At 36.1% G+C, this 12516-nt stretch overlaps 1 protein-coding gene across 1 annotated transcript in view; it reads right to left on the bottom strand.

The window, feature by feature from the left end:
* Sass6 (SAS-6 centriolar assembly protein) overlaps positions 1–12488 on the bottom strand; it is a 42153-nt gene extending 29665 nt beyond the window's left edge. Inside the window, exons 1-7 of the mRNA XM_010639069.3 lie at positions 12263–12488; positions 6168–6228; positions 4506–4585; positions 4018–4122; positions 3342–3513; positions 2631–2696; positions 1674–1793 (exon numbers count right to left, since the gene is read on the bottom strand). Of these exons, the coding sequence (XP_010637371.1) occupies positions 1674–1793; positions 2631–2696; positions 3342–3513; positions 4018–4122; positions 4506–4585; positions 6168–6228; positions 12263–12327 (669 nt within the window). The 5' untranslated portion in view covers positions 12328–12488. The remainder of the gene's footprint in view (positions 1–1673; positions 1794–2630; positions 2697–3341; positions 3514–4017; positions 4123–4505; positions 4586–6167; positions 6229–12262) is intronic.
* Between the last annotated feature and the right edge of the window lie 28 nt (positions 12489–12516).

The raw sequence follows: 12516 nt of genomic DNA on the forward strand, positions 1-12516 counted from the left end.
AAAAAAAAAAAAAAAAAAAAAAAAAAATTATCCAGGTAGGGAGTGGTGGTGCACACCTGTAATCCACTCAGAGAGGCTGAGGCAGAAGGACTATAAGTTTGAGCCCAATGTAGTAAGACCCTAATTTAATAAATAAAAAAGAATAAAAGGGCTGAGGGTATAGCTCAGTTCTAAGTCCATAGCTTCCATCTCCAGTAACAACAACAAAAAAATCCAGCTGGATTCTTAAGACTAAATATTTACTATGTTTAAATAAATAATGTTTAAATAATGTTTTAATAAAATGTAATATTAAGAACTATACTGTAGAAGGCAAGAAAGAACCCATAAAATGGTAATTATACAGCAAAAGGAAATACATAGCAAAAGGATGTAAAGTATTTAAAAATAACCTACAAAAGAAATTAAAAGGTCTGAGGCTATATTACAGAAAAGCTGGGAATAGTGGCACACATCTGTAATCCCTGCACTTGGGAGACTGAGGTAGGAGGAACCTTGTGAGTATGTGTAAGGCCAGCCTGAGCTACACAGCAAGATTATCTTAGCCACCCTCAAAAAAATTAAAACAAGCACTTTCTTTTCCAACCACTTAAATGCTATCAGTTTGGAAAGTAGTTAAATAATTTACATCCAAAAACTATACTAAAAAGGAGTATCCAAACTGAAAGAGGTTAAGTGAAAAAGTTATAATCAACATAACCAGAAACACCTTATCAGTATTGAACAAAATCAGAAACTCACTGTGAGTGTACAAATGAAGAGTGATAAAATATAGTGAATACTTAAAACTTATTACAGTAAGACACACTGCCATTCATCCTCCTGAAAATGCCCCCCAAGATTCCAACACATAAATATCCCATCATTCTTGTCATTTTCTGAAGCAGTTCTGGAAGCACTCTTTTGTGTCATTAGCTGCTCTGTTCAGGTTGCTTTGATGTTCTCAGGTGGCCAAAATGTTTACCTTTCCATGTTTATTTTGTCTTTGGGGAAGAGCCTGAAGTTCCACCTTGAATAAATTGTATGAGGATAGTGTCATGTTTTTACGAGCCTCCCTTTCCAGTAGGTGGCACTGGACAGCAGAATTCAGGTTTTTTTAATCACACTTTGTAAAGAAATCACATAAAAGGACTTCCAGGCTAGGTGTGGTAGCTCATGCCTATAAACCCAGCACCAGGGAAGCTGAGGCAGGAGGACTGCTATGAGTTCAAGGCTTTACGACCAGCCTAAACTACACAGTGAGACCTTATCTCCAAAAACCAAAAAAATCAGAAAAGAGAGAACTTCAAGCCTGCTTCAGAAAATGGCAAGAATGACAGACTAAGTGTGCCTAAAATGAGAAGTACTTTGCAAGGATTCATGGTAATAAGGTCTTTTGCTGTAATAAATTGTTTTAAATTTATACATTAATTTCAACCATGACTTATACATCTACAATTATATAATTTATATTGCTATACTTATAAACAAATACTTATAAATTGTATATTTACATATGCATATAAGGGTAAAAAATCACATCAAATGTAGAGTAGTAACTTTGAAAGATAAACTTTCAACTTTTACATATTTCTATGTTTTAAAATATTAAAGCAAGCATTATTACTTTCACAATCCTCAAAATGACCAATAGCAATAAAGAATTTCCTTTCAGTTACCTTTTATGTACTCACCTGTAATGCTTTTTCCTTCTCATTTGTCAGTTCCTGAGAATGCTTATTTGTTAGTGAGGCTGTGTGTGATACCCATTCATTCCGTAATTTGTCTAATTCTTGTATTTTTTCTGATAATGTCTATATTAGAATTTGGTGCAAAACGTTAAAATAAGTCTCCTGAAGCTTACATTTCTAATTAGTACACAGAGATATTTATAAGATAGTACTCTTAAAGAAATAAAATGTCAGATTTTCAAATATATGCAAAGCCTACACAGATGTTCCTCACTGAGGAATGGTTAGAATAACAGCAATATTACAGCTAAAATTGGTCACAGGCGAAACCTATCTTTAAGCTGTTAATTATAAATATCTCTTTGCCACCAAATCCTTTCCTCTGACATTAAAAAGGAAGGCAACCCAAATGGAGCAAATCAGTTTTAAGCCGTACCTTACTTATTTATAAAACACAGTAATAAAATAAAGGTCCATGAGGGCCATGTTGTGCAGGAGCATTTTCTGTCTGAAGCCAGGCAGCTTATCAATCCCAAGGAGTAGGGGCAAAATGTAGTAGCTACAAATAAAATGATACTAAGCTCATCTGAGAAATTATTTTCAATCATAACAGAAGAGAATGGTTTAGAAGAAAGGACCTAAAAAAGCCATTTTAAACCACAAAAAGGAGACTAATAAAACAGGAGAAGAGAACTAACATATCATAGATGCTAAACTTATTGACAACTTAGAGAAAATATGTCATGTACTTGAGATGAAAGAAATGTTTGGGTGGAAATAAACATCTAAAAGAGACGCATCAGATTAAGGTAATTAACTGGCAGAGAAAGGGGCAAAAAGGAGGGGAAACTTAATGGTAGCACACTTTGAAAGAAATACACAAAAGCTTGACTTAATTTACTAACCAATACAGAGCCAATGTCTGGATGACTTACAAAGATAAAATGAAATGTGAATTACCTTTTTTGTGAGGTTCAGTTGCCTAGTAACATCATCTAGTGATTGTGTTAATAATAATTTTTCTTCCTAGTTATAAAAATAAAAAATTATTCAGTTTACAATTAAATCTTTGTAGCAAAATTACTCAAAGTATAACAAAATACAGCATCAGTATCATCCTAAGAGCTTGATAAGAAAAATCTCAGACTTTCTAAATCAGAATCTGCATTTTAACAAATCCTCAGATGATCTGTGTATCATTAGTATTAAACATATGCTAATTTATAGCATTTAACTGAAAAATTTTCTCAAATCTCTGAGGTGACAACACAATGCTGCTTCCTTATATCTTATCTGTTATATCTTTTGTAATATTCAAGACACTTTCATACATTTCATCTCATTTATGATAAGCCAGATACACAAATGTCAGTGGATGAAATCCTGACAGTTTAAATTCTCAAAGCTTGATCCAGTTCTATACTCGTACCACAACTAAATGAAAAAACAGTATGTTCATTACAAACTATAACACTTTAATCAGAAAACAAGAAATGGCAACAGAGTTTGTTAGTAATTTATCAATGTACTTTTCTACCTTATTTATTTATTTTGGTACCAGGGATTGAACTCAGGTCCTTGTGCTTGCAAGGCAGGTGAGAGAACCACTGAGCTAAATCCCCAGCCCCTTTGGTATCTAATTTAAAAGAATAACTTACATTTAAATCTTACCTTGCTACATCTCAAACAGCCTGCTAGAAATTTCTTTATCTCCGTATCATTTCCAGGTAAAAGTTTTAGTGAGAGGTGTGTAAGATGCTTAAAAGGATTTGTCTCTACCACATTTAAAAACGCAGGTGAGTTATCCAAAATAGCTGCTGAAGAAACTAACTGTAGTAAAAACCTTTGAAAAGAAAATGTCATGTTATAACATACTTAGGAGACAGTGAAACTCTCCCACTGAATCATAAACTCCTCTACTTTGAAAGACAAGGAAAAGGAACATTTTGAAATCATAGAAGCTAATGTGAAAGGACTCCCAGTATAAAAGAGAAGGTGAATAGGGTCCGTGAGGTTGAAACAATGAATATATAAAAGTCCTTAAATTCATAATAAGAACTAAGCATTTGTTCTTCCCCATATGAACTTTCAGAGTAATCAAGTAGCCCTAACTGATGATGTAAAGTTGAAAGAATTATACTTAATAGACGTGGAAAGAACTGTAGATTCAGAAAAGAATCATTTTGTAGTTACTAATGAAATAATTGATTCCAAAAACAATCACTAAACCTAGTTTTAAAAATAAACAGGAGTAATTACAATATATGAACAATATTTTGCCATCAATTTATCTTTCAAAGAGTCTATCTTCAAAGTTTTAATTATGTAGTACTTTTATGCAACTTACCTTGGGATTTCTTTGGCATGTTCTTGAGCACACTGCTGAAGGAGATCTATAAATTTTTGTGGGAAAGCTAAGAAGTCTACCAGAAGACCTTGTTGGAATTTTAAACTACACAAAAGGCAGGAAAAGAAATTTTTAAAATTTTAATTACTATTTAACCATAAATTTACTGAACACCCATTATAATCAAGAACTAAGCTAGGAAACTTTGAATTTTATAGTTTATTTGATGAGAGGAAAAAAGCTAAGCAATTAATTAGCTAAAGCTCCAAACTTCTGAGCTGTATTAAGCAGAACTCTGATAATATATTTTCAAAGATATTCTAAATAACTTTAGAACAAAGAGTACCATATTCCCAGAAAAAACTAAATGTTCTGAACAGTTACACCTACAAACAACAGGTGTTTCAAGCGCAACAATGTCAATACATTTGTAAAACAGAAAATTAATCTTAGGTTAAACATAAGACTAGGAAAAAAAAAAAACTTACCTTTGAAAATCTTCCTCAGATATAACAAGGTTATACAAAAAAAATGGATCTGTATCATCAGTCAGACGAATAACTAAATCCTAAAAGAAATATTTTTTAAAAAATGTTTTCAGTAGATCTTAACTACTGAATAACATCAACATATCACATTTATACTTCAGATAGTTTTGTTTTGTTACTTTTTAGAGACTTAAATGGGGGGAGGATTCTGCTCCTTGATAGCTTTACAAGGGTCTATAAAAGGTAATTATATGTTAGCAACTGAAAATATAGGAGTATCGTCCTTCCAGAGGCATGGGCAAATTTACACCAGCTTTTGCTTGCACTATGGTATCATGAGAGATGCTCCTTACTGCTGGACACACCAAACTCAGCCAGACATTCAGTTCCCCTTAACTGACTGGCCGGGCACATCAAAAGAGGTAAATACCCCAGCAGAACTGTCAACAATTATTCACCCTAAGGAAGGAGCTTTTGTCACTCAGGAAGATGAGTATTAGGTGACATGTGGCGAGGGCTTCCTATAAGAGCCTGTTCTCTCTACTCCAGATGGCTCCTGATGAGGATGATGATGCCCATCTGTTCCCATTTGTCTAACAGAGTGGATTTGTTTATAAAGACCATTTCCAGTTTGTTAAATGTATAGCGTGGCAGATCACCAGAGCAGTTAAAGCTAACAGCAAGATACTCCAAAGTACATACTTCAGAGAACTCTGGTGCAAGGAAAATAGCAAAGCCGCAAGGAAGGAGTAATACAGAATTAAACAATCAAATTACCAGTAAGTTTGAGACACAAATCTATTTTCAACTACCGAGGAACTGCTAGAGTCCTAGAAAAATTTAAATTCTATAAGTAAAACTAGAAAATAAAGAGGTACAGCAGGCACAAGGAATAACATGTATGAAGTATAATATATAATCCTCACCCTAGAAAATTAGTAGTTTGGGTATTTGATTGTCAGCATGCCCTGTAAGCAGCTTCTATTTAAGTAATTTTTGAAATTCACCCCAAGATGCTATTCAAAACACAACAAAACAAAACAAAAAAACCTTGAAACTCCTACTAATAATATCAAGTACTTGAATATATTCACAGAAAGCTACAACACAGGGAAGACAAATGCTGGATTTCTTAGCCCCTTGCTCTATATCCTTAACTCTGTTTTGTCTCATACTTTGTAGATCATATGGGACAGAAGCTCTAACTGATTCTTTTCAAAAGTTAAATAAAAAGTAACTCCCTGTAGTGCTCCAATACATTCTGTTCTCACATTTACACTACGAAATGGCAATTCTTTTTTTTTTTTTTTTCATTGTTTGGTTTTTTGGTTTTGGTACTGGGGATTAAACTCAGGACCTGCACCACTGAGCTAAATCCCCGGCCCTGAAATGGCAAAAAGAAATAATACATAGTCTAGAAACTTTTAACTGATCTGAGCAAACCAAAGGAGGATGCTACTGCATGCCGCTTGATTCTTCTTGTGTTCTTTAGAAATATATAATTATCTTTCAGTTGTTGTCTCAGTCTAGAACTCATTCTAGATTGCAACAGTTCCAAAATGGTCCAAAATTAAAAAGCAAGGTGGCTATCACAAGAGAGCTCACATTCTTAAATAAAAATTAATATATAGAACTTATCATATTTTGAAAAACAATACCAACCTTTCTGTGAACTGGATTAGAAACTGATTGTAGTTCAATGCTCACTCTAACACTTATTCTCCTGTATATAAAGACATGCCAAACCATCAAAAATATTAACATGAAATTATCTCTATAATTTGTATTAACTAAAGTTTTCAGTCTTAAGCCACAAGATTTTTCACAAGTGTTTTCTAACTTATGAGCAAATATTTATTTGTTTATTAATTACAGTACAGGGGGTGGAATGAAAGGCCTTGTGTATGCCAGGCAAGTGCTCTACCACTGAACTATATCCCCACTCCACTGTTCAAGTATTTCCAATGCACACTGGACTTAAGGTTTAAGTTCTTATTCTTCCACTAATAAGCAACCGTCTTAGTGACTTTTCTCATTGCTGAAACAAAATAGATGACGCTCGCAAGTTAAAGGAGGAAAAGTTTATTTTAGCTCACAGTTTGTGGAGGTTTTAGTCTATAGTTGGCTGGCTCTAAGGCAGGGTGGTATGGCATGAGAAACTGCTCAGCAAGTATCAATCAGAAGACAACAAGCAACAGCAGCACCCAGTCCGCCTTTCCCTTTTATCCCATCCAGTCCACCAGCCTTCTGGGTGGAGTCACCAAGAACTATGCTAATTCCAATCAATGGACTAATTTAGTGTAGCAATGTCACACACCAATCCCAATGTCCTACCCTAGACTCAGCCAGCTCCAAAATCCCCACCTATGAGCACATAAGGCTTTAGGGGACATCCAGATACAAGCCATTACAACCAGTACTAGTTTCTAAACTAAATTTTCCTCACTATAAAATGGGGAAGGTATGAGGGTTAAATGGGATAAACAATGTGCAGTGCCTAATACTATTCTGGTATATAACCTTAGTGCCCTGACTCTAAAACAGCATCTACTGAAAGACAAACCATCACAACCCCTCCATTAAAAAAAAAAAAAAAAAAAAATTAACATTGCAAGTGATCAAATTCATTGTTGAAGATTTCACTTCAAACACTAAATGTAAATTTAGACTATGTAGAATCAAGGAAATAACATTCTATATACTTTTGCACACACGAAATTTTTTTTTCAGATATCCATACTAAATCTGCTTAACAGAGTCTCTCTGTAACATACTGACAAGTTTATCATTATCTCTCACATTCTAGAGCAGTGGTGGTGAACGTATGGCACACACGCAAGCCAAGTTGCCCCAGCATCACACCAGCATTGGCTAACAGTGCACAAAGGGGCCATGTATATACTTGGAGCCAGGCAATGATGTCAGAAGCCACAACTCATGAGCTGTTGACTCCACTGAGCTCTTGCATGGTCTGACAATATTCAGATTTAATTGCACTGTTGGCATTTTGTGATAAATAAGTGGGTTTTGGGTTGCAGTCTGGGTAGTAGGTCTCTAAAAGGTTTGCCATCACTCCTAGAATAATTAAGGTCTAACAGGGAGACACCACAGCCTTCCACACTCTCAGGTGCAACTCAAGAGAATTCAGTACTACACAGAGCGATACAAATAAAGATAATCGACAATCAAATGGAGAAAAAAATGTTTCAATAATTAATAAAATAAAGGGAAAATTAGTGAAAAACATTTAGACACAAATAGTTTGAATTCAATACCAATAGTGTTTCTCTGCCATGCAGGGCAAAAAAGTAAATTACCAAATAGAATGTGTTCAATTTTGACTTCTAAAAGATTTGTTTTAAATTTTTCCCACATTCTACTACTTTTCTACTAGAGAAATAGAATGTATAGACATAGCACTTGAGTACTGATGGAAAAACTTGGAAACTGTTGGCCAAGATCTTATGTGGTGCTCTAATTTGTTATTTTGTATTTTTAAGAAAACATATCATTTAAAATTTCTTCTGAAACATAGATTAATGGATGCTAAATCTTTGTTTATATGAGGCTAGGTTACCATTAAGTTGTATTTGTTACCTAAAAAATAATAGCAGTGCTACTCATACTATAAAGATAGGAAGAATTATTTTACAATATTTCTATATTTCAATATTACTATATTTCTAGTTATCTAGAGCAATGTATATGAAACAGATTAAGACTTTTTGGGAGGAAAAAACCCCAATTTCCTACTTTGTAAGATAAGTAGATTCAATTAGATGATTTGTTTAGGGCTTTTAGCTATACAATGTCATTATGCTTGATTTTTTGTTGGGTGATGTGTATATGCCTATAGTCCCAGCACTCAGGAAGCTGAGGCAGGAAGATCACTGTGAGTTTGCGGCCAACCTAGGCTACACAGTGAGTTCAAGGCCAGCCTAGACTACATACCTTCAAAAAAATTTTTTTTCTCTACCATGTAATATGACACTTGCTTGATACCTTTTTTTTTTTTTTTTTGTACTGGAGATCGAACTCGGGTCCTTGAACTTGCAAAGCAGGCAGCGGAACCACTGAGCTAAATCCCCGGCCCAACTCCTTTTTAATGGTGATGTAGATTTAGAAGTCATCATACTTCAAGAACCTATTTAATAAAATATCCTTTAGATAATTCTGAGTTAGATTACTGTGATAATTTACCAAACATATTAATGATATTGTCACACATATTCAAAATGCCATTTTTCAACTGGGCATGGAGGCACACACCTATTATAATCCCAGTGGTCTGGGAGAATGAGGCAAGAAGATCACAAGGTCAAGCCCAACCTGGGTAGCAAGCAAGCCCAACTTTGTCTCAAAATAAAAAAGGGTTGGGAATGTGGTTTAATCCTTAGTATGGGTAGATTGGGTGGGGGGTGATATTCATTAGATGACTGGAGGAAAAATACAGAAAAGGACATAAATTAAACATATTCCCCAAATTTACTTCAAAAACATCCCTAAAAATACATATAGAAAAATCTGAACTTTCAGTGGACATACTATCTGAAATTACAAATTTTATTTTCTCCATTATAATGGCAAATGATATAAGAGCAATATTAATAAAACTTCAATAAAAGATATTGTTTCTGATCTCAGTACTACACTCTAAACACAGCATAGATCTACATAACATCTTCTGGGTCAGTTAGATTTGACCATGTGTTCTTTTCAATAAAGAATATCTTAAACATCAGACATTAGCAAAACTGGATCCTAGCCTATTGTTACCCAGAGGCTGTGACCTCTCTCCCGTTTGACTAATATACTGTAGAGGGGAACTGAGGATACCAAACTGAAAAAGCAAGTTATATCAAATCACAAGCTTCAACACTACATTACTTTTCTCTAATAGAGTTCCCTGATCATTGTCAGTATCCTCTACTGAATTTCCTTCTCTGAAACTTTATATTACTTTATGTACTAATCAATGTAATAATAGCTAATGTTTATTACACTCCAATAAATCATAAATTTAAAGATGAGGCAAAAGAAGTTAAATAAATTGTACAAGATCAGGGTTGGGGTTGTAGCTCAGTGGTAGACTTTTCAACAGGCCTTCGGGTCCACACTCCCAACAGCTGCTAAAAAAAGACAGTCTGTCTCTAGAGCCTGAACTCAACCTGTGCTATGCCACCTCTCCAAGGGAAAGAGTTTTCTTTGTGTAAGTTACTAGGATTGAACACAGGGCTCACACATGCCAAGCAAGTGTTTTACCACTGTGCTATACCCTTAATCCTTTATTTCTGTTTTGAGACAGGCTCAGGTTTTAAATTGCCCAGATTGGCTTCAAATGGATCCTCAAATGGATCCTCCTCCTGTCTCAGCCTCCCAAGTAGCTGGGATTACAGACATGCACTACCACACCTGGCTCCAAGGGCAATCTTTAGATTTCCCCTATTAAAGTGAGGGCCACAATGATAATTTTTTTTATATTTATGGGGGGGTAGCCTCAGCACCTAGGACAGCTCCTGATGAGTCGTAGGAAACTGCAAATATTTGTTAAGCTGAACGGGCCTTTAATGTTTAACTGACAAAAATGTAGGTTATTCTTCAAATAGGTCAGAGGCCAACATATTACTCTGTAAAGGGCCTGCAAGCAATATTTTAGGCTTTGCAGACTACTGAGTCTGTCAGAAATAGTCAATCCCCTCACACACACACACAAACACACACACACACACACACACACACTCTCGGTTTTTTTTTTTTTGGTTTTTCTTGTAATGCTGGAAATAGAATCTCGGGCCTTATACCTATAACGCAAGAGCTATATCCTCAACACCCCCCTGTCATAAAACTCATAATACAATTACTCATTTCTTCACCTGTCATGCAAAAGCAGCCACAGACAATTTGTAAGCAAAAAAGTATGGCTGTGTTCCAATAAAATTTTATTTACAAATAGTGGGCCATTTCTTCCTCAGGCTCTACTTTGCTGAGCCCTGGTATACGTGATAGGAATACATGACAGATTCCTAAACACAAAGAATAAAAAGATTAATATTGTTTTACGATTAACTGTGGTGACACATGCCTGTAATTCCAGCACTCGAGAGACTAAGGCAGCAAGCTTGCCGTGAGTTTGAGGCCAGCCCGGGCTACATATAGTGAATTCAGGGCCAGCCAGAACTACTTAGCAAGACCCAGTCTTGAAAAAAACCCACACCCCTTCCTCCAGACAAAATTTAAAAAAAGAAGATTAACTGTGATGACAATAAGATGAATAAGAGTTCGTAGTTTCAATATTAGTATCAGAAGTGATTCTCCCTTTTATTTTCTTTTATAATCATTCTAGGACAGTGTTGCATAATAGAGACACAATGCAGACCACAAAATGTGAGTCATGTATGTAATTCAAAATTTTCTAGAAGCCACATTGAAAAAATCTAGAAGTAGGTAAAATTAACTGTAATATAAATTTTAACCCAATACACCCAAATGTTACCATTTTAACACATAATACAAAAATTATTAGATTTTACATTCTTTTTCCATGCATGTTTCCACAATCTAATGTGCATTTTACACTTTTTTACACTTACAGCGTGTTACTTTGGATTAGCCCCATGTCAAATGCCCAACAAACCACCACACTGCAAAGCACAAAATAATGACCAATTAGAGAATAGGACTTATAGCCTGGAAGCAAAAAGTGCACTTAATATAAGTAAGTCCTTGAATTTTCCCCCAAACAAACAAAACATTAAAATAACTGACAGATTCCGTATATAACTGCTGGCTTCACTACCAGTTCCTGTCTGGCTTGCCAATGGATTGTGGACCTAAATCTGAATTTTATACCACAGTTTAACATTACTGGAGACTAAATCAATGTCTTCATTTTTAATGCTACAGTTCCTACACCGTTTGGTTTTTAGATATATTTTCACACTTGATCTTCATTAAGTGGGTAGGCAAATTATAACAATTTTACAAATGAGGAAACAACGTTCAAGAAACTCACAGAACAGTAGTGAAACGAAAAAAAATTGTTTTTACATCTCTTGCTTTACAGTCAAAGCTCTTTCTAAAGCTTTGATAGGGCCACTTCCTTAGTCAAAGTTGCACCTTTGCATTTGTTTAAGAGACTGGGATTTATTTCCTCTAACTGGACTGTAAACTCCACGAAGACCACAGTATACCTAGTGGCAAGCAAGGAGTTTTACAAGTAGGCAACATTTCTTGAATAACCTCAGTTCCTAATTTCTCATTGTTTTTAGTCCGTTTAAAAAGTAATTTGCTTTGTTTTGTAACTAATTTGAAGATGCTCCAAAGTATAACACTAATGTATTTGTTAAACTGAAGTTGCAATTACTCCCGATACATTTCAAAAGCAGAACGGGAAGAAATGGGTAGCAACCAAGGCCTGAGCTCTAGTGCTGACCATGCCTGCAATGAACTCACCGTGAGTCTCAGCGTAAATTAATTTCTCGAGGCCACGGCTCTCATCTACCAAAAGGAAAGAGTAGGGCAATCATCGCCGCCGTGCCCAGAAGCTACGATTTCTAGGCGAGTCGGCTCCCCGCTCCTCACTTTTCTTTCCTTCCCCTCCGCAAGAGCAGACTTGGTGACAGAGGTGACCCTTACCTCCCTGCTGGGCTCCCTCTTCGCGTGCGGGCGAACCCGACACCCAAAGGCCAGCGCCGCCATCTTCCCCATTGGCCGGGCCCCAACCGCCACCCGCGGGCACCAAGTAACGCGGAGCTCACCTCTCCTCGCTGTCTCTGCATTTCACCTGCAACGGAATTAGCTGCTGGAACAGGACTTGGCTCATGTTGGACCGCTGCCCTGGCGGGTGTGCGGAAAAGCCCACCAGGCCCGGCCCTTGGTACTAGCCTTGTAAAGCGACCAGGTCCAGATAAGGTTTGAGTTTGGCGCTCTGCTTCCGCGGAGGAGGCGGGGAGATAGAAACGGAGGAAAGACGGAGGAAGTTTGGACCTCACCGGCCACCATCAACCTCTTC

Source organism: Fukomys damarensis, unplaced genomic scaffold, assembly GCF_012274545.1.
Source record: "Fukomys damarensis isolate Sample0158 unplaced genomic scaffold, DMR_v1.0_HiC HiC_scaffold_33, whole genome shotgun sequence".
Taxonomy (NCBI): Eukaryota; Metazoa; Chordata; class Mammalia; order Rodentia; family Bathyergidae; genus Fukomys; species Fukomys damarensis.